At 40.1% G+C, this 23,159-nt stretch overlaps 1 protein-coding gene across 1 annotated transcript; it reads left to right on the forward strand.

Annotated features, from left to right (window-relative positions):
- The first annotated feature begins 3,842 nt into the window (after window positions 1-3,842).
- On the forward strand, window positions 3,843-22,893 carry FRG1 (FSHD region gene 1). The gene is made up of 9 exons (XM_004382780.2): window positions 3,843-4,187; window positions 7,416-7,486; window positions 13,464-13,589; window positions 14,471-14,528; window positions 15,618-15,732; window positions 18,578-18,682; window positions 20,620-20,711; window positions 21,418-21,528; window positions 22,783-22,893. Exons 1-9 carry the CDS (start codon window positions 4,126-4,128, stop codon window positions 22,817-22,819), a joined length of 777 nt encoding a protein of 258 aa, XP_004382837.1. The 5' UTR covers window positions 3,843-4,125; the 3' UTR covers window positions 22,820-22,893.
- Window positions 22,894-23,159: the final 266 nt, after the last annotated feature.

A 23,159-nucleotide genomic window follows, 5' to 3' on the forward strand; every position in this document is an offset into this window, starting at 1 on the left:
GACGCTGGGGACCGTGTGTGCTTTGCTGGGGAACGCGTGCCAGGTGGGGGGGTAAGAAGCCTGGGTAGGACGCTGGGGACCGTGTGTGCTTTGCTAGGGAACGCGTGCCAGGTGAGGGTTTAAGAAGCCTGGGTAGGACGCTGGGGACCGTGTGCGCTTTGCCGGGTTACATGTGCCAGGTGAGGGGGTAAGAAGCCTGGGTAGGACGCTGGGGGTTCCTATGTTTTCATTCCTATCAGTGTGGTCCCTACCTGCAGTGTCTCTGCCTACTGGGGGAATATGTGCTGCTGCTCTGATGAAGGGGCAGGCTTAGTCACAGGACTTGCTTCAGTGTGAGAAGTGACACGTGTCCCGTCCAAGCAGAAGCTTTAAGGCTCCTTTTTCCCTCAGGTTTGATGGCCATCAGTGTTAAAGACAGAGGCTGCTCATTCAGCCTGGGTCCCCAAGGGCCATGATGGACACATAACGTGAGCAAGGAATAGGGACTCTTAAGACTTCAGGGCCTGCCACAGGCGACCACCTAGAATACAGATACAGTTGTCTAGTTCACAGGAGCCACAGGACAGAGGCCCCGGATGGGTATCTCAGAACCGCCAGGGGAGAAAGCTTTACATCCAGCAGGCCTAGACAGTGCCATGTCACTTAACTAGAAGAAGAAAGGGAGGAGCGGAGGGAAGGAGGGAGAGAGAAAGGAACGGTTCTCCCCCTTTACCTCTCCACTGTCAGGAAAAAGCCTGAAAAACTCTGGAATGAACAAAAATAAATAAATTTAAAAACTGTATATGTATATATACATATATGGTGGTACAGTGGTTAAGAGCTTGGCTGCTAACCAAAAGGTCGGCAGTTCGAATCCACCAGCTGCTCCTTGGAAACCCTCTAGCGCAGTTCTACTCAGTCCTATAGGGTCGTTATGAGTCAGAATCAACACATTGGCAATGGGTTTGGGTTTTTTATATATGTATTGCATTCTTGTAGATTATCTGACTCTTTAATGGCCTGTCATTGTCTTTGAGCTATTTTATATCTCTGTACGTTGCAAAAGGAACTGTGGTTGCACAGTGGTTAAGCACTCGGCTGCTATCCAATAGGTCAGCAGTTCAAACCAGCCACTCCGAGGGAGAAAGATATGGCTTTCAAGATATGCTTCAAGCCCTCTTCACTCTCAGTGAGCAAGGTTGCGTCATCCGCATAACACAGCTTGTTAGTCTCCCTCCAATCCTGACGCCCCGTTCTTTTTCGTATAGTCCAGCTTCTCGGATTATTTGCTCAGCATACAGACTGCATAAATATGGTGAAAGGATACAACCCTAATGCACATCTTTTCTGATTTTAAACCATTCAGTATCTCCTTGTTTGTTCCGAAGACTGACGCTTGTTCTATGTACAGGTTCCACATGAGCACATTGAAATGTTCTGAAATTCCCATTCTTTGCAATGTTATCCATAATTTGTTACGATCCATACAAATGCCTTTATACAGTCCATAAAACACAGGTCAACTTCTTTCTGGTATTCTCTGCTTTCAGCTATGATCCATCTGACGTCAGCAATGACATCCCTCATTTCACATCCTCTTCTGAATCTGGCCTGAATTTCTGGCAACTCCCTGTGGATTGGATGCTCTTCCGCAACCATTTTTTAAATTATCTTCAGCAAAATTTTCCTTGTGTGTGATATTAATGATATTGTTCAATAATTTCCACCTTCGGTTGGATCACCTTTCTTTGGAATGGGCACGAATATGGATCACTTACAGTCGGCTGGCCAGGTAGCTGTCTTCCAAATTTCTTGGCATAGACAAGTGAGCACTTCCAGCATTGCATCCATTTGTTGAAACATGCCTAATGCCTAGAATAAGATATTTGAACCTATAACATATCCCTATCATATGCTACTCTAGCACTTTATTTGAACATTTCCCATGGTACTTTGATATCTAATAATAATAGCTACCAAGGACTTTTCTAAATGTTTTTCTATACTAATTCCTTTAATTTTTATCATAACTCTAGGAACTAGCATTCCTATTTTGTAGCTGAAGAAATTTAGGCATACGGAAGTTAAACAACTTGCCCAAATTAATTCAGCTTATGAAGAGAGAGGTTTGTCCACCCAAGTAGTCTGGCTCCAGAAGCTACACTCTTATATGTATGCTATACTGTCTTATTGCAGGTTACTTTAGGGTCACGATGAGTCAGAATCCACTTGACGGCAACGGGTTTGGTGTATTCTTTTGTTTGGTTTTTTTTTTTTTTTTTTTTTGGTTCCTTAGTTGAGGGCCTTTAACCATCAGGCTCTGAGTCTGATGCATCTTTTATATTCCCTTGTACAAGCAGCACAGAGTCTTAGGCAAAGATGTCTGATAAACAAGGAATTGGCTTCCAGTGACCTCCATGATATGACTCTTCCCTACCCACCCAGTTTTTTTCCCTGTTTTCTACCACACTCCCTCCTCTCTAGCGAAGCCATACTCCTCACTGTCCCACAGCTTAACTTCAGCCTCTAGAATTCTGCTATTTTAACAAACATGTAATAAGTGCCTATGCTGAAGCAGGCACTGGGTAGGGTATAAATGAAACACAGGAATGAGTAAGCTACAGGTCTTGCCCTAAAAAAGTGCACAATTGTAGCATGAGAAATATAGCAGGATTTTTGGCGAAATACAGGAGGTGACTCAAAGATGATTTTATGGAGGAAATGATGCCTGAGTTTGTCTTAAAGCTTAAAAAAGAGCCAAGTATAGGAGGAGCCCCGGTAGTGCAGTGGTTAAGCACTGGACTGCTTAACTGAAAGGTCAGCAGTTTGAATCCACCAGTAGAAGGATGTGGGAGTCACCTTCCCTAAAGATTACAGCCTTGGAAACTCTATGGGGCAGTTCTACTCTGTCCGATATGGTCACTATGAGTCAGAATCGACTCCACGGCAATGGATATAGGAGAGAAGGACAGCACTGTAAGCAGAAGCAGCAAACTCAGAGCTCGCAAAGATTTCCTGTTATTTAACACGAATGGAACAAAGGTGGAAAGAGTTAAGTGGCAGGAAAAGAGGACAGATCATCAATAGTTTACTAAGTGATGCCATCTTTTTTTTTTCTCTGAAAGCAATGGGCTTCCTTTAATAGATTTTAGGAAGGGAAATTATAATGATCAGCTCTTTCTTTTTAGAAGGATCACTCAATGTGCAAGATTGTTTAGGAGGTGGAGAAAACAGAATCAGGGAGGTGAACTATAAAATTGGTGAAGAGATTGGAGCAGGCAGGAGAAATACTCAGGCGACTGGTTCCATGAAAGCCTCTCTAAAGCCCACCCTATACAGAAAGGTTTCTCTGAGTACTCTGGATTTCAAGGACAACCTCCACCCCATTTCCTACCAACCAACCAACCAACCCTGTTGCCGACGAGTCTATTCTGACCCATAGCAACCCTATAGGACAGAGTAGAACTGCCCCATAGGGTTTCCAAGGAGCAGAAGGTGGATTCGAACGGCCGACCATTTGGTTAGCAGCCAAATGCTTAACCACTGCGCCACCAGAGCTCCCCATTTACCAGAGCACTTGTGAAATCTGTGACCCCCAAATTTGGCATTTAATTGTACTTCATATTATTCCCTAATTGTTTCCTGTGCATACTCAAGTTTCCCCAGTTAAAAGAAGATAATAAACACTTATTGACCTGACATGTCTGATGGAGTCTTTCCACCCTCTGGCTGATGGCGCTGCCGCCAGCTCCTGAGACCTGGCTGGAGACTGTCCCGAGCGGTTGGACATGCAGACCATGGCTATGAGATCCGCCGGCCACCAGGGGGCGCGCGCTTCCGGTTCCCTCACTTGGGGAAGCCCTACTTCGCATTCCCAAGTTCCGCGAGAAGGCGCAAATGAACGCTGGTGTATTTCGGCCCTCTGCGGTGGCCGTAGCGCCTGACAAGTAAACAGGAAGTAGAATTTTGTGTCTGGAATTTTTGAAGTCAAGGTGGAAGAGAGGAGGGCTTCTCCAACAGAAGCGACCACTGCCGCCGTTGCGTGCGCTTTCGGAGTCCTCCTTCTGTCTCCGTTGGTGTAACTTCCTCCCCGCTCGGGCCCAGTCGGGCGGCTTCCGAGCGGTGTTGGAAAGTTTCGCCAGCACCATGGCCGAGTACTCCTATGTGAAATCCACCAAACTCGTCCTCAAGGGAACCAAGGCCAAGAGGTGAGCCGGGCGTCGTGGGGGGGCTCTCCGTTCTTTCCTGACGGCCCCCGCCCCGCGCGGCCCCGGGAAACGGAGCGGGCTGTCCTCTGGCTCCCGGCCCCGGGGCTGGGCCTCTTGTCTGGGACGGACATTGGCTGCGGCCCGTTCCCGCGCCGGTGCTGAGCTGGGGAGACGGCCGGGAGATGAGCCTTAGCTGTTCAAAACCAAACCCACTGCCGTCCAGTCGATTCCGACTCAGCGACCCTACGGGACAGAGCAGAACTGCCCCATAGGCTTTCCAGGGAGCGGCTGGGGGATTCAAACTGCCGACCTTTTGGTCAGCAGCCGAACGCTTCACCACTGCGCCACCAGGGCGCCTTCCTTAGCTATTACAGCCTCAAAATGGGAGGAGACAGGAGACCAAGAGCCCAGGAGCCACAAGTTTCGGTCCCTTGTCTAACTCTGAGGTCTCGCTCTAGATCCCGAGTGGTGGGTCCGCACTGGTCTGAGCAGTAAGTCATAACGATATCTTCCTTGTTTAGGTATAATTATTTCCACCATTACTCCCCTTCCTCTCAAAAAAAAAGTTCCTTTATTTTTAAAGTAATATTAGAAGTGGAACTTGACTGAATCGCAGAGTGGTTAAGGATGGGCTTGGATGGAGATACGATAAGAATGATATGCTAGGACTCTGGACCCCACCAATTACTAGTTTTGTGGTTTGACGCAAGTTGGTTAATATCTTTGAGACTCTGTTTACTCATTTATTAAAAGGGATTAGTGATACTCTTCTAATAGGATTATTATGAGGATTAAGTGAGATAATGTATGTATGGTGAGTTGGTAGAGCCAAATGCAGGGTGAGGTGGTAGTGATTTATGATTATTAGGTTTTTAGGGGAAAATATCAGTCCACTCATATCCTTACTTCTTTTGTAAGTAGATTTGTCACAGGTTGACTATTCATGCAAATGTTGAGCATTTCCTCTTGGCCTGGTAATAAACAGTTTGTGGTACTTTTATGCGAGATGGAAAGGAAGCGTCAAGAAGCAAGCTGGAGCTACTGCCCTTGAGAACTCTGCCTAGTGGTCTTGCATTCAGGAGTTTATCCTGAATAAACCTGGAACTTCTACTGTCTGAATTAGGAGGGGGGCCAGTGAGAAGCGATGCTTGGTTTTGGGAAACTTACTTTATACTGAAAATGCAAACAACTATATATTCTTATAACTATCAATCATGATTTACACTTATGTGTAACACTTTTGTGTATAGTTATTCAAGCACAACAAGGGGATACTGCATGGTTTAAAGTCAAGAAAGGTGTGCATCAGGGTTGTATCCTTTCACCATACCTATTCAGTCTGTATGCTGAGCAAATAATCTGAGAAGCTGGACTATATGAAGAAGAACTTGGCATTAGGATTGGAGGAAGACTCATTAACAACTAGTGATATGCGGATGACACAACCTTGCTCGCTGAAAGTGAAGAGGACATGAAGCACTTACTGGTGAAGAGCAAAGACTATACCTTCAGTATGGATTGCACCTCAACATAAACAAAACAAAAATCTTCACAACTGGACCAATAAGCAACATCGTGATAAATGGAGAAAAGATGGAAGTTGTCAAGGATTTCGTTTTACTTGGATCCACAGTCAACACCCATGGAAGGAGCAGTCAAGAAATCAAATGACACATTGCATGGGGCAGCTCTGCTGCAAAAAAGCTCTTTAAAGTGTTAAAAAGCAAAGATGTCACTTTGAAGACTAAGGTGCGCCTGACCCACGGGGTAGTGTTTTCATTTGCCTCATATGCATATGAAAGCTGGACAGTGAATAAGGAAGACCGAAAAAGAATAAATGCCTTTGAATTACGGTGGTGGCAAATAATATCAAATATACAATGGACTGCTAGAAGAAAGAACAAATCTGTCTTGGAAAAAGTACAGCCAGAATGCTACTTAGAAGTGAGGATGACGAGACTTCATCTCACATACTTTGGACATTTTATAAGTAGGGAGTAGTCCCTGGAGAGGAACATCATGCTTGGTAAAGTAGAGGGTCAGCAAAAAAGAGGAAGACCCTCCATGAGATGAATTGACACAGTGGCTGCAACAGTGGGCTCAAGCATAACAACAATTGTGAGGATGGTGCCGGACCAGGCGGTGTTTTGTTCTGTTGTACGTAGGGCTGCTGTGAGTTGGAACCGACTTAGCAGCACCTAACAGCATCACAGCAACATAGTACTTCCCACGTGCCAAGAACCATTCTAAGCACAGTTAAATCTTTTTTTAACATCACCCGTGGTAGTTTTGTTTTAATTGAGATATTCATATGCCATAAAACTATCCTTTCAAAGTGTATAGCTCACAAGTTTGGGCAACCATCATCACTATCTAATTCCAGAATATTTTCATCACCCCAAAAAGAAACCCCATACCCATGAGCAGTCACTTCCCATTTCCCTACTCCCCAGACCCTAGCAACCACTAACCTGCTTTCTGTCTGTGTGGATTTGCCTGTTTTGGACATTTTATACACATGAACTCATGCGGTATGTGGTCTTACGTGTCTGGCTGTTTTCACTTAGCGTAGTGTTTCACAGCTCATCAGTACTTTATTCCTTTCTGTGGTTAAATGATAGTCACTTGTATGTGTATCACATGTTGTGTTTATCCGTTCATCAGTTGATGGACATTTGGGTTGTTTCTACCTTTTGGCTATTTTTAATAATGCTGCTGTGAACATTGAAATACAAGTTTTGTTTGAATATATTTTCATCTCTCTTCAGGTATATAGGATTCCTGCTTATGCAGTAATTGTGCTTAACTTTTTGAGGAACCCCCAATTTTTTTCCAAAGTAGCCGCTCCATTTTACATTCCCACCAGCAATGTAAGAGGGTACATATTAACTCCTAATCCTCCTAATAACTTCATGAGGCGGGGTATATTATTATCCCCGTTTTATAGGTAGGGAAGCTGAGTCACGAAAAGGTTGAGTGGCTTTCCAAACACCACACGGCTAAGAAGGGGCAGAATCAGGATTCAAAACTGGGGGGTCCAGTTCAAGAGTCAGTGCATATGTACCGGGCCAGAAGTGACTTCCCAGTGCAGAGTAAAAGTCTGTCAGTGTAAATCAGTACTTTGTGAATTTGTATACAGTTTAAAAGACTCCCCTAACTTTTCATATTGTGATATTTGACACACAATCCAATATATCTAAACTCATGTATATAAATGATCTCCTGTAGTAAGAAGAAGAAGAACAAAGAGAAGAAAAGAAAAAGAGAAGAGGATGAAGAAACCCAGCTTGATATCGTCGGTGAGTCAGTTTTCAATATTTTATGCTGAGAAAAGTCACCATCTGTTGAGTTCCCGTTAAAAATAGTTTACTAGATAAACAGTTAAAAAGAAAAGAAAAAGAGCACAAAATAGCAGAAGGAATTTGTGACCTATTCATATTTGTCTTGAAGTGCTGAAATACCATTTGCATTTGTAGATTTCCTTTATTCTTTATCACAGTAGATGTCACTACTACCTTCTCTTCATTATCAGAGTAAAGCGCAAGGAGAAGAAACATAACTCTCTGATTTAGTAGGGACCATTGATCTACTTGGAGCCCTAGTGGGCAGTGGTTAAATATTTGGCAGCTAACCGAAAGGTCGGCAGCTCAAGTCCACCAGCTGCTCCTTGGAAATCTATAGGGAAGTTCTAATCCATCCTGCAGGGCCACTGTGAGTCGGAATCCACTCAACAGCGGTGGGTTTTTGGTTTTTATTAGTCTACTTGGAGCGCTGGTGGTGCAGTGTTTAAAAGCTTGGCTGCAGAAATGTTTACTGTCTTGATTCTACAATCAATGGTTTCACGGGTGTATATGTCAAAACTTATCAGATCACACACTTTAAGTATGTATATTTATTGTATGTGAATAATACTCCAATAAAGCTGTAAAAAATAAAAAAAGCTTGGCTGCTAACCAAAAGGTCAGCAGTTCAAATCAACCAGCCGCTCCTTGGAAACCCTGTGGGTCAGTTCTACTCTGTCCAGTATGGTCACTATGAGTTAGAAGCAGCTCGATGGCAGTGGGTTTGGTTTTTTGGTTTGGTATTAGTCTACTTAACAGCCCAGAGATTATGATACATACTTTTCAAGGCCTAATAAGGATAAATATTACTTAAACCAAATCGATTTTGCGAATTATTTTCTTTGACTATGTATGAATTTTAATTGTGGAAGCCATTCATAAGCAGTATAGATCTGGTCTCTACCCTCATAGAACTTATGTTCTAGACAGTTAAAAAATGACAATGTGTGACAGTCTTTTATGTGTTGTGAGACTGTGTAGCAAGAGTATCTACCTTAGTCTGCATAACTTTTAGAAAGAAATACACATTTCTGTATTTTGTTTAAAGCATAGTGAGTAAAATGTCTTCTTCATCTGCAGACTACTGATGAGATGCTGTATTAAAATCGGCTTTTTAATGTTAAGTGTTCTTGGTCAACATGGCATAGAACATATAAATGACAAATAGTGTAAAGTCATTAATTGCTGTATTCTTAAGGATTTTCAGATCACAAGGCTTTTGATCATGATTCTAAATAAAGCATTTTTTCCTTCTACTGAAAGCAGTTATAGCTGCAAGTCAGAAATAACTCCAATTATTATCTAAACTTCTCACTAAATTGTTATGTTTCTTGCTTCCTAATAGTCTTTAGCTAAAATTTTACTAATATCTTTTAAAATTAGTACTGAAAAGCCTGAATTGTTTAGCTGAATAGGAAATTTTGTCTAGTGAGATTAACTTAATTTTTGAAAATTTTTATTTTGGAAATTTTCAAACTAATATGAAAGTAAAGAGAAGACTATAATGAATCCCCCATGTTCTTAGACACCAGTATTAGTAATTGTCGATATTTTGTCTGTCTTGTTTTCATTTACACACACACACACACACACATATTTTTCTCTGGAGAATTTTAAAGCGCATCACAGATATTATATCATTTCATGAATAAACACATAAATGTGCATCTCTTGGAAGACCAGTCTCTGTCCTTCTTTCTCTGCCTCTGCTCATTCTTTTTCTGTGTAGCACTATGTCATTATCAGACCTAACAAATTAACAAGAATTCCTTAATACTAATATCCAGTCAGTGACTGGCTCGTTTCTACTCTAGTTAAAGTATAATTCAGGGGAAGATTTAAGGCCATTTTTTTCTTCCATTAAAATACAAACTTTTGCAACAATCTATTTAAATAACTAGATCCTAGAGTTTAGTGTTTTTGTGTACACATTAGTGTCCAGAGACATAGTTCCTGCTCATTCAGATTCTGATCTAAAATCATAGTGAAGAATACTGTGCCATAAAGGCTCTCTGAAGGCATACATAAGAAACAGTCATTGCCTCTGGGCAGCAGGCATGTGTGACTGGGGCCTGGAATAGAGAGACTGTTCTCTGTGTATCTTTTAGTACCATCATGTATATTACCTGTACCTTTTTTTTATTTTAAAAGGAACCTAATCATTTTTTTTTTAATTGTGCTTTAAGTGAAAGTTTACAGTTCAAGTTAGCCTCTCATACAAAAATTTATACACACATTGTTATGTGACCCTAGTTGCTCTCCTTATACTGTGACAACACACTCCTCCTTTCCACCCCGGATTTCCCGCATCCATTCAACCAGCTCCTGACCCTCTCTGCGTTCTCATCTCGCCTCCAGACAGGAGCTGCCCATTTAGTCTCATGTATCTACTTGAGCTAAGAAGCAGTCTCTTCACGAGTATCATTTTATGTCCCATAGTCCAGTCTAATCTATGTCTGAAGAGTTGGCTTCGGGAATGGTTTCGGTTCTGGGCTGACGGAGAGTCCAGGGCCCATGTCTTCCGGGGTCCCTCTAGTCTCAGTCAAACCATTAAGTCTGGTCTTTTTACGAGAATTTGAGTTCTGCACCCCACTTTTCTCCTGCTCTGTCAGGGACTCTCTGTTGTATTCCCTGTCAGGGCGGTCATTGGCAGTAGCCGGGCACCATCTAGTTCTTCTGGTCTCAGGCTAATGGAGTCTCTGGTTTATGTGGCCTTTTTCTGTCTCTTGGGCTAATATTTTCCTTGTGTCTTTGGTGTTCTTCATTCTCCGTTGCTCCAGGTGAGTTGGGACCAATTGATGCATCTTAGATGGCCACTTGATAGCTTTTAAGACTCCAGACGCCACTCACCAAAATGGGATGCAGAACATTTTCTTAATAAACTTTATTATGCCAATTGACCTAGATGTCCCCTGAAACCATGGTCCCCAGACCCCTGCCTCTGCTACTCTGTCCTTCAAAGTGTTTGGTTGTATTCAGGAAACTTCTTAGCTTCTGGTTTAGTCCAGTTGTGCTGACTTCCCCATATTGTGTGTTGTCCTTCCCTTCACCTAAGATAATTCTTATCTACTCTCTAGTTAGTGAATTCCCATCTCCCTCCCTCCCCACCCTTGTAAACCGTCAAAGAATGTTTTCTTCTGTGTTTAAGCCTTTTCTTGAGTTCTTATAATAGTGGTTTCATACAATATTTGTCCTTGTGCGACTGATTTCACTCAGCATAATGCATTCCAGATTCATCCATGTTTTGAGATGTTTCACAGACTCATCATTGTTCTTTATCATTGCATAGTATTACATTGTGTGGATATACCATAATTTGTTTATCCATTTATCCATTGATGGGCACCTAGGTTGTTCCATCTTTTAGCTATTGTGAACAGTGCTCCCGTGAACACGGGTGTGCATATATTTATTCGTGTTATGTCTCTTATTTCTCTAGGATATATTCCAAGGAGTGGGATAGCTGGATTGTATGGTACTTCTATTTCTAGCTTTTTAAGGAAACACCAAATCGATTTCCAAAGTGGTTGTGCAATTTTACATTCCCACTAGCAGTGTATAAGTGTTCCAGTCTCTCCACAACCTCTCCAACATTTATTATTTTGTGTTTTTTGGATTAATGTTAGCCTTGTTGGGGTGAGATGGTATCTCATTGTAGTTTTGATCTGCATTTCTCTGATGGCTAATGATCACGAACATTTCCTCATGTCTCTGGTAGCTGCCTGAATGTCTTCTTTGGTGAAGTGCCTATTCATATCCTTTGCCTGTTTTTTAATTGGGTTATTTGTCTTCTTGTTGTTGAGGTTTTGCAGTATCTTGTAGATTTTAGAGATTAAACGCTGATCAGATTTGTCATAGCCAAAAGTGTTTTCCCAGAGCCTGTAGGTCATTTTTTCAGTCTTTTGGTGAAGTCTTTTGATGAGCGTGTTTGATTTTAGGAGCTCCCATTGATCTGGTCTCTCTTCTGGTGCTTGCGCATCGTTACTTATGGTTCGTATTGTGTTTATGCCCTGTATTAGGGCTCCTAGCATTGTCCCTGTTTTTATTTCCATAGTCTTTATCACTTTCGATTTTATATTTAAGTCTTTGATCCATTTTGAGTTAGTTTTTGTGCATGGTATGAGGTATGGGTCTTGTTTCAGTTTTTTGCAGATGGATATCCAGTTATGCCAGCACCATTTGTTAAAGAGACCGTCTTTTCCCCAGTTAAGGAATTTTGGGCCTTTGTCAAGTATCAGCTGCTTATAGGTGGATGAATTTATGTCTGGATTCTCAATTCTGTTCCATTGGTCTCTGTATCTGTTGTACCAGTACCAGGCTGTTTTGACTGCCATGGTGGTATAATAGGTTCTGAAATCAGGTAGTGTGAGGCCTCCCACTTTGTTCTTCTTCTTAAGTAATGCTTTCCTCATCCGGGGCCTGTTCCCTTTCCATATGAAGTTGGTAATTTGTTTCTCCATCTCATTAAAAAATGCCGTTGGGATTTGGATCAGGATTGCATTGTATCTGTAAATTGCTTTGGGTAGAATTGACATTTTCACAATGTTGAGTCTTCCTATCCATGAGCAAGGTATGTTTTTCCACTTGTGCAGGTCTCTATTGGTTTCTTACAGTACTGTCTTGTAGTTTTCATCGTATAGTCTTTTACGTCTCTTGTTAGATTTATTCCTCAGTATTTTATCTTCTTGGGGGCTATTTTAAATGGTACTGATTTGGTGATTTCCTCTTTGAAGTTCTCTTTGTTGGTGTAGAGGAATTCAACTGATTTTTGTATGTTTATCTTGTGTCCTGATACTTTGCTGAAATCTTCTATTAGTTCCAGTAGTTCCCTTGTGGATTCTTTGGGGTTTTCTGTGTATAAGATCATATCATCTGCAAATAGAGATACTTTGACTTCTTCCTTACCAATTTGGATGCCCTTGATTTCTTTTTCTAGCCTAATAGCTCTGGCTAGGACGTCCAGCACAGTGTTGAATAAGAGTGGTGATAAAGGGCCTCCTTGTCTGGTTCCCGTTCTCAAGGGGAATGCTTTCAGACTCTCTCCATTTAGGATGATGTTGGCTGTTGGCTTTGTATAAATGCCCTTTATTATGTTGAGGAATTTTCCCTTCTATTCCTATTTTACTGAGAGTTTTTATCATGAATGGGTGTTGAACTTTGTCAAATGCCTTTTCTGCATCAATGATAAGATCATGTGGTTCTTGTCTAAAAGGAACCTAATCTTGACTGTAGTAATAGTTACATGAGTACACACACATACACACGCAAATGAATGCATATAAAACTGGTGTTATGGACTGTAGTGTGTCCCCCAAAAATACGTGTTTTAAATTCTAACCTCTGTGCCTGTGATTATAATCCCATTTGGGAATGGGTTGTCTTTGTTATGTTAATGAGGCAGGATTAGTGGAGGGTGTATCTTGAATCAGTCTCTTTTGAGATATAAAAGAGATTAAACAAGCAAACAGGGCAGAGATGGGGTAAGATAGATTCCAAAACACATGGAGATCTCCAAGGAACCGGAAGCAGAAGCTGAAGAGACAAGGACCTTCCTCCAGAGCCAACAGAGAGAGAAATCCTTCCCCTCCAACTGGTGCCCTGAATTCAGACTTCTAGCCTCCTACACTGTGAGGAAGTGAATTTGTTTGTGAAAGCCACCCACTTGAGGTATTTCTGTTACAGCAGCACTTGGTGAAATCTGAATAAGGTCCATGAATTGGATCAATGTCAGTTTTCTGGTTTTGACATTGTACTGAAATAATGCAGCATGTTACCATCATGGAGAAAGTGGATGAAGGGTACGTGGGATCTTTCTGTATTATTTCTTACCACTGAAAGATAAAAAGCTTTAAGAAATAATTATATCAGCAACAACAAAAGAGTATCTTGTGTTGCATCTAAAATTTAAAGTGTAAATATTGGTTTTATTTTTTAGGAATCTGGTGGACTGTAACAAACTTTGGTGAGATTTCAGGAACCATAGCCATTGAAATGGATAAAGGAACCTACATACATGCACTGGACAATGGACTTTTCACCCTGGGAGCTCCACATAAAGAAGGTTTGTGTCCAGTAGAAGCAGGGGAAGGGAAAAAGCCACCTAAAGTACGTATTTTATAATCTTCATTTAGGCCGCATTCTTACTACTCTCAAGTATATTCCAAAGGAACGAGGCCATTACACCTGACTCCTCCACTTTTTCCAACTATTGGCAACTCCCTCTTTCCGGTAGAAGCGTTTCAAAACATTCTGTATAGTCCCAGAAATAAATAGAATATGGATAATTAAAATAGTAAATGGAAAGGAAAAAAGAGAATCTGGTTAAGTCAGAGGTCTGAATTTCTTCATTCTTCAGACCTTCTGCCAAAACTAACTAACCTGGGACATAGTTAACCACGTGAAGTTCTGCCCTCCCCTTTAGCCCAGCAGAAGATACACTAACGAAGTGTGAGGTAATCGAAAGGTAAAAAGCAGTACCTTTTGGTCAGAGTGGTCATCCCTTGAGTAAATTAGAGCATTTGGTTTTTAAAATGTTAGGTGCTTACCTGTTTGTTTATGCAGTGTATTTTAGAACACAGAGAAATCATGGAGGTGACTAAAGAAGCCCCTCGCCAGCCTATCTTCTCTGAAGACAAAATAGATCTTGATACTGTAGGTACTGTATTATTACAGTTATAGCAAAACATTCTTACATTTAAACTAGGAACAGCCAACTTTTGCCCTCGGAAGGAATTAGCATCATAGTGGGAAGACTAACAGTTTAAAGGATCAGCATTATTTCTGCCTTTGACATACCCTGATGCTTACTTCAAACTAATTTGTAAATGTTATACTGTCTTAATATTAAAAGAAAAAAGTTACATTGTTTTACAGCTAAGAATAACTTTACATGTGTATTTATAGCAAATGTCAAATTTATTTTAAAATGGTTTTCTTTTGTAGTTGATGAGGGCCCTAGTCCCCCGGAGCAGTTCACAGCTGTCAAACTGTCTGACTCCAGGTAGGCTTGAGTTGAACAATAATTAATAATATTTTGTGTGTGTGTGTGTTTAATTCAGTCATTAAAAAATTCTAGCTACCTTAAGCCCAGACAGTAATTTTTATTTAAAAAGCAAAATAATTTTTTCTGAAAAGCGGATTTTGTGGCATTTCAACAATATAGCATTATTTGTATATTTGGTAATTATTTAGGTATTAAGTTAGATTTGCAACAACCATACCTTTAGAAGAGAAAGCCTCATATATAAAGCATACGTTATTATCCAAGATAATATGTTGGCTATATTAGGTTAAATAAAATAACTTAAAATTAATTTATCTGTTTATTTTAAAATGTCTACTAGAATATTTAAAATTACATATGGCTCACATTAAATTTGTATTGGACAGTTGCTGTGATTCCAGTTGTATTTTTTAAATTTTGTGTATTTTATATATATAAACCAAACCAAACCCATCGCCATCCAGTCGATTTCGATTCATAGCGACCCTGCAGGACAGACTAGAACTGCCCCACAGGGTTTCCAAGGAGCGGCTGGTGGATTCAAACTGCCAGCCTTTTGGTTAGCAGCCAACCTCTTAACCACTGTGCCACCAGGGTTTCCACATATATATATATGTGTGTATATGTATACACATACTCACACACGGGTATATATACGCATATATATATATGAAAAATTAAAAGGAAAAATACATGTGATTGTCTATGGGTGGTGGGGTTAAGATGGGTGACTTTCTACTATAATTTCCTAATGCTCTACTGTGAACATGGATTTTATAATCAGGAAAAAAAAAAAAGATGTTGGGTTTGTTGGGTTTTTTTTTCTCAAAAATCCAGTAAGTACTTCTGCATAAATTCTGTCTTAAAGTACATCAGGATATCTTGAACCACATCAAACGTGTATTTTGAACTTTTTTCGTCGTTTTGATTAGTACGTCATTAGAATAAAAATCTCATTATAAGGAAATCATATGTATACTATTTTTATATTCCATATTGAACTTATTTGTTTTAGTTTGTATGTTGTATGTATACACTATTTTTATGTTCCATATTGAATTGAACTTTCTTTCTTTTAATCTGCAGGATTGCCCTGAAATCTGGGTATGGAAAATATCTTGGTATAAATTCAGACGGACTTGTTGTTGGGCGCTCAGACGCAATTGGACCCAGAGAACAATGGGAGCCCGTCTTTCAAGATGTAAGTAGTAGTACTGGTTATAAAAGCTTCCTGTCGATGTAAGAGAAAGTCTTTTAAAAGTCAATGAGAGCGTGGATTCTTAAGGAAAAAAAAAGGTAGGGTACAATAGTATAGTACATTAAATTGGAAAAAAGAAAATCATATGAACTCATAACATTAAAAAGATCTCAAAAAATGGCGCCACAAAAATAGCAGTAGTATTTGATGTCCGTCATTCCTGGCTGCCCCTCTTGCCTGCATTTGAGTCTCTTCATTTTCATTAAAGAAGGAGGACTTGTTAGAGGGTAGCCAGTTCTAAGTCTTGGGACAGTAGAACAAGGATAATTCAGGAGTGTCTTCTTACTAGCAGGAATTCTGGATGCTTTCAGAACATTCTGAACTGTCCTCAGAGGACAGTGGAGCAGGCTGAAGGGAATGGCCACTGACCAAGTCATGACGATTCCTGCATAAAATAATAAATAATAATGATAATCATCGTTCACTGAGATAAAGCTAGACGGTGGAAGTCCTTGAGTTCATAATGAAGCTCAAAAGATAAAATATATAGTGTATAAAAGTGTAGTTTTAGTCCAAAATAAGGATGAAGAGAATATATTAATTTTACTAAGTAGGAAAGTGTTGTAATATATAGATACTTTGTTTTGTTAAGCCTGTGTCTGTCTGTACAGAATAGGTAAAGTTCCTTTTTCTATTTGCGTAGCAGTAAAGATTGAACAGAAACATACAAAAGCTGAATAGTCTCCAGTAGGTGGGTATGACATCAACAACAGCCGGGACCAGTAGACACCAGTCTCTCCTGCAGTAACCACGTACAGCAGTTCAGTCATTGGGTAGCACCAGTGATCACATACAGCAGCGCATTCAAAATAGGATCCAACAGTGTTTTCTAAGATGATAAATTAATCAAGCATCCTCAAAACAAGAGGTCAGTAGTTAGACTCATTCCCTCAACTCTTAGGATAAAATCTCTGGTTTAGCGGCTTTCAAACTTTTTGGACCTCAGTCCACAGTGAGAGATACATTTTTACTTTGCATCCCAGTACACACGTATGTATAACAAACAAGAGTTATAGTTAACAGTACTTACTTACCTACACTCACGCACTCTGATATTTATTGTTCTTTTTTTGTGTGGGTGTTCTTGCCAGGACCCACTAAATTTATTTCATGACTCCCGAATAGGTTGCAGCCCCTTCTAGATGCTCCTACTAGTTATGATAATACTAATAAAAGTTACACCAACAGAAAAGGCCAGTACATCATAACGACAGGACGATAAGGCAGATATTACCAATCACACAGAACTCTGATAAAGGCCATTTTACTCATTCATTTCATTTTTGGGAAAGACACTAAGTTTGAGATATTTAAATTTAATTGAAAGAGAGACTTGAAAGTCCCTGGTAACCCGTAAACCTTTATTCCAAAATGGAACTCAGCCGAATGATCAGCAGCGCAGGTTTCCATCACCTTGGACCATACAGCCATCTCCCGGGGCTCACCAAGAGTCAGCCAGATGATGGTCAGCACAGTCATAAATAAGAAATTAAAATGAAATCCATGTTATGAGCACTTTTGTAACTGGATAACCCAAAACCCATTGCTGTTGAGTCGATTCCGACTCACAGCGACCCTATAGGACAGAGTAGAGCTGCGCCATACAGTTTCCAAGGAGCGGCTGGTACATTCGAACTGCCGACCTTTTGGGTGGCAGCTGAGCTCTTAACCACTGTGCCACCAGGGCTCCTTGTAACTTGGATGTAAGGTTATTAGTACATATTATCTGATTTAGAAGGTATTCAGAGTTTTCCAAAAGAGTCAGCCATATACAGATTATAATTACAGCTTACATTTGTTAAGAAAATTTATAATCCATGTTTTGATACACAAGAAATGGGTTTTCAAAGTTTTGTGTATTCGAAATCAGTGTAATATATTGAGCATTAAACAACTAAGAAGAGTATGAATGTTTCTTTCCGCACACAGAAGTCCCTTAGACATTGATTCTTTAAAAGTTCTGAACAGTAAAGTCAGATGCACCAAAGGCCAGCTTTTCTATATGTTTTATTTCCTAATTATAGTGAAAAGAAATTTTACTTAAAATACTGCTGTTTGAGTAAATTATTGTGTATTACATTATTTTTTATTATGTCTTTAAAGCTCATTTTTAAATTGAACAAAATCAGTTACATCCTTAATATATCTGCTTTGGATTGAATTGTGTCTCCCAAAATATGTCTTATAAATCTTAACCTCTATGCCTGTGGTTATAATCCCATTTGGGAATGGGTCGTCTTTGTTATGTTAATGAGGCAGGATTAGGGTAGGGTGTATCTTGAATCAGTCTCTTCAGAAATACAAAAGAGATTAAACAAGGCAGCAGGGCATAGGTGAGGGGGAAAGAGAGAGATGCCAGGCTACATGAGAATCTCAAAGAGACGAGGACCTTCCTCCAGAGCCGGTGGAGAGAGAGAAAGCCTTCCCCTAGAGCCAGCGCCCTGAATTCGGACTTCTAGCCTCCTAAACTGTGAAAGAATAAATTTCTGTTTGTTAAAGCCATCCATTTATAGTATTTCTGTTATCATTTAGGCCAAAGGGAACAATTTTATTTCATATAATTAGAATTTAGTCCCACTAAAAGAATATACTAAAAATATTTATTGTGGTTATTTTTGCGTAGTAATGTTATAGATTATTTCGGTTTTCTTTTCTATACATTTTTATATTTTCCTGGTTTTCTATGAATTCTTTTTCCTGATGTGCTTTTAGAATCAGAGGGAAAACTAGTCGAAGAGTTCAGAATTCTTTTGCGGTTACTCTCATGGCTCTGTTTTGTTTTATTTAGGGGAAGATGGCTCTGTTGGCCTCAAATAGCTGCTTTATTAGATGCAACGAAGCAGGCGATATAGAAGCAAAAAGTAAAACGGCAGGAGAAGAAGAAATGATCAAGGTAATCATGACATTCTTCTGCAGGCTAATATGTGTCATACCGTGTTTTTCTGCAAGTAACATGCCCGTGTAAACAATGCGCCCACACATACAGCGCACGGAAATGATGAAATTAGGTGAAACAGGTCTGGTATAGCCTGCCCATGCGTATACTGCACATGTCTCGTGATATTTCCAGAAGTGAAGCTCAGCCTCATTCACCCGTCCTCCCATGGTACAGGTAAATCATACTCTTCTGTTCATTTACGTCAGTGTCCTGCTTATGTGTGTAACAATAGTCCAGGATGTGTGTCCAGGCCCATCTACCTCCAGAACTTTCTTTCACAGTTCATACCAGACTGCTGCTCAGAAAGCCGGCCATTAAGAATATGCTGGTGTATTTTTTACTTGCCTGTTTGTGATTTATTTACATTTATCTATTCATATTTAGTTTTATTATATCACGTGTAAATTCTTGCTCACCTTGATTACATTTGAAATGTGTGATTGATTGATAAGACAGTACAGATATACATGCAGAGTCCTTTACACTTCTATGGAGAAGGACACTGTTGTGTTATCATTAATTACAACGGCTTTTACATGAGGTACCTGTCACGTTTCCCTGGGTCTGTTGGTTAATCACGTCCCTGGAAGCTCTGAGCGATGACTGCCTAGCACCCTTTCCATTTACCCGCAGGCTGTGCTAGTCTCTATCATCATCCACCTCTGTTGGCCTGGCTGTGTCAAGCAGACCACGGATCCCTCCTTCTGAAAGTAGTGCTGTGACCCAGGCCCCAGCCAGGAACTTTCCTGGGTCTTCTAGGACCCCTGTAGGCAAACTGCCACAGACATGTCATTGGCACACACGTGTGGTGTCATTGGTCACCATTTTCTAAACAGTTGTGGAACTGGACTCTGAGCCACAGAGACCACTTTAGAAACGTGTGTCCTGTGTGTTGCCAATTAAGCCAGTTCTAAACCCATCGGGAGTCAATTCCAACTCATAGCGACCCTATAGGACAGAGTAGAACTGCTCCATATGGTTTCCAAGGAGCGGCTGGTGGATCTGAACTGTCGACCTTTCGGTTAGCAGCTGAGCTCCTTACCACTGCGCCTCCAGGGCTCCAAGCCAGTTCCACGAGCCTGAATTCTACTTTGTCCCACTTAATTGATCCAAATTGCTGTATCTGACGCAAATAATATATGGCATGTGATTGTAAATATCTGTCAAAACTTAGGAGGACATATGGAGAGTTTTAAAGTGGTGGATTCCAATTAAGTAAAAGCAATTCTGTTATGTGAAAAGTCTTAATATATTTGTTAATAATCTGTGCAAAGTAAAGTAGCTTCTATCTTAAGCTTTCAGTTTGATAAAAATCACCATAATCTGCTAGGGACAATTAGATCTTAGTACATACTTTAAGGATCCCCGGTGGAACAATGGTTAAGCGCTCGGCTGCTGACGGGTGGATGGTTTGAACCCACCTAGCAGATCTGTGGGTTTGAACCCACCTGGCCATCTGCTCCTGTAAAGATTACAGCCTGGAAAACCCTATGGGGCAGTTCTCCTCTGTCACATGGGTCATTATGAGTCAAAGTGGACTCAGCGGCACCTAACAACAGCATACTTACTTTGAGGCCAAAATTGTATTGGTTGAATTATTACCTAATGGCTCAGCAGAATCTGATCTGTAAAATAGTTTCCAAATCATTTTATCTTTAGTGTATCTGACACAAGCGCTCTAGAGAAACACAACAGCAGTTATTTCTACAGATTATATATATGAAATGTAAGACACATAATCCAGAACCTGTCTTTTTTCTGAATCTCATTGCTAAGTTGATTTTTGTTTTCTCCTGTGTGAGAAATCACCTAGAATGTTCTTGCTTGATGAGTAAACTGGGGAGGGAGAAGGTAAGTGTATAGCCTGTCGTGTTCTCTTCTCCAATGTCCAGATTAGGTCCTGTGCTGAAAGAGAAACCAAGAAAACAGATGACATTCCAGAAGAAGACAAAGGAAATATTAAACAGTGTGAAATCAATTATGTGTACGTATTCTCCTTTCAGACCCAGAGGTTTGGCAAGGAAGTGCTTCTCAAGGAGCTTTTAATGTCCGCTCCAGAACAGAGAGGAGCCCTGCTGGCTCAGTGGGTAAGAGCTCAGCTGCTAACCAAAAGGTCGGCAGTTCGAATCCACCAGCCAGTCCTTGGACACCCTATGGGCAGTTCTGCTCTGTCCTACGGGGTCGCTGTGAGTCAGAATCAAGTCAAGGGCAACAGGTTTGGTCTGGGGTTTGGGTTCTAGGACAGAGCACGGAGCTGAATGCTTTCTTTTTCTCAGGGCTTCAGTTTTCCTGGTTAACCTACCAGCTTTCAAAGCCAGAGGCACTTGGGCTAGTCAGCTCTTGCTGTTGGTTAATCTGTCAGACTATTATGCCAAACAGATGCTGAGCAAGGCCAGGGCACAGGGAACTCAAGCCAGCATTTCCTGGTGGAAGCGGGGCTTGTGGAGTTACCCACACAGCTGCCCTACGGGGTGGGTCAGTGAGGAGGTCATCTTTGTAGTTTGAGAAACTGTGGGGTATTAAAGAAGTACAATCAGATTTTTTTTTTTTTTTTTTTTTTTTTTTGGTGTCCCTGGGTGGGCTCGAACAGATTTTTTAATAAATGAAAAACTCTAACAGTATCTGTAAGTTCATCAGTAAACATATATAAGCAAAGTTTGAGATTTTTTTAAAACATACTTTCTTAACAGAAAGAAATTTCAGAGCTTCCAAGACCACAAACTTAAAATAAGTAAAGAAGACAATAAGATTCTTAAAAAGGCTCGGAAAGATGGATTTTTGCATGAGACACTTCTTGACAGGTAGGTATATTTTTATTATTTCCAGCTATTTTCAGTAGCCAATAGAAGTGGTGTGTATAAAACCACCTTTTAAATTACTTTAGTTTTCAGATTTTTGTCTTTATTTCTGGTTTGAGAACGTGGTAATATTTCGTAGAAAGCCCATCTTAAGTCTGGGGAAAGTGCCAAGAAAGAATATCTTGAAATTATAGCCAGATTCTAAATACTTACATACTTTATTGTAAGAGATTCAGATTTGATTGAAACTGTTTTATAAATTTATTTACCATCATCGCTTTATAACTGTTAGAACCGGGCTTAGGTAGAAGTTGTTTGACGAACATCAAAATTCTGTGAATTCCATTCGATTAGTACAGGCTTCTAATAATGAGATTAGAAGTTAACCAGTGAAAAAAGTTACCAGCTAGAAAAGTTACATGAATTAAGTTTGAAGCAACTTTATTAAGTTGGATTCAAAAGTGTGCAAGACATTTGTAGTGGTACCTTATTAGTACTGCTTTATTACTGCTCCTGTTTAGGTAAGTACTGTTCTAGGTGGACAGCATAAAAAAATAGAGAGGTTTAGTTGTGAGCTTACAGTTATAAGTCAAGTAAGTGCCAAGACTGATAGAGAATTTGGTGATCTTCTGCCACGTACTCATTCAAGTCATATGTTGCAAAATTACTCTTAAAATCTTTCTTTACAGTATTTGATAACGACAATGCTTAATCATATATTTCCTGTTGACTAGCTGACGGAGTTTTTGCCTGAAGTAAATAAATGACATAAGAATTGTTTCCAGCTGAGCAAGTTAGCGTGCATCTAGTTCTAAGAAATCAGGAAGGGGCTATAAAAAATAATCAGTGTGTGGGCTCAAAAAAAATAGAATAAGCTCTATGACCTGTAACTTTTTACTTGTGAAAATACAGCATTGCTACCTTGATAGTTAGAACTTCAGGGCATGCGTAATTCAGAGGAGGCAGCCACAATTCCCACTGCACACCGAAAAGACCCTCAGGCAGGGTTCGTTAAATGTTAGGGGAAGACTTTTATAACAACATAATCCGTTTTCTGTGAAACAAAAAATTAAAAAATAAAATTTGAATACAAATATTTGAATATACATTTTGCACTAATATAACCAAATTTGAGAGTACAGTTTCTAAGCATGAGTTTGATGTTTAATAGCAGTCTTTGTCTGTAACATAAATATTAACTATATACGACATGTTTTACATAGATTAATGTTTATTATTATTTCTTTGTTCAAACAGGAGAGCCAAATTGAAAGCTGATAGATACTGCAAATGATGGAGATTTTTGTTTCTATCTTATCCTGTTGTTTTTTTTCTGAATAAAATAGTCAGTGAAAGTTCTTTTACAGAGTCCTTGGTCTGTTGTGGAATTACTGCGGAACTAATAGCTAGTTTAAGCGGGATTAATCAAGTTTGATCAAGATTCCCTGAGAATGTTCTTTCTGGTTAGCTGTAGGGTTTCACGTGGAAATGAAGCTAGAGTACACACGTAAAGTATCACAGATTGGTTTTTTTTCTTTTCTGGATTTTCACTCATAAAGTCTGAGGGTGCTTCTCAGTGAAACCGATGCTTCCTTTGTGGCTTGTGGACTCATCTTAATTGCTTTACAGTCGTC

Source organism: Trichechus manatus, unplaced genomic scaffold (assembly GCF_000243295.1).
Source record: "Trichechus manatus latirostris isolate Lorelei unplaced genomic scaffold, TriManLat1.0 scaffold00099, whole genome shotgun sequence".
Lineage (NCBI taxonomy): Eukaryota > Metazoa > Chordata > Mammalia > Sirenia > Trichechidae > Trichechus > Trichechus manatus.

Excerpts from the sequence above, each read along its gene's own strand:
- FRG1 (XM_004382780.2), top strand. The coding sequence starts at position 4,126 with ATGGCCGAGTACTCCTATGTGAAATCCACCAAACTCGTCCTCAAGGGA. Across the intron at positions 13,590-14,470 it reads GGGAGCTCCACATAAAGAAG|TTGATGAGGGCCCTAGTCCC; the intron begins GTTTGTGTCCAG and ends TTTCTTTTGTAG. Across the intron at positions 21,529-22,782 it reads CATGAGACACTTCTTGACAG|GAGAGCCAAATTGAAAGCTG; the intron begins GTAGGTATATTT and ends TTGTTCAAACAG.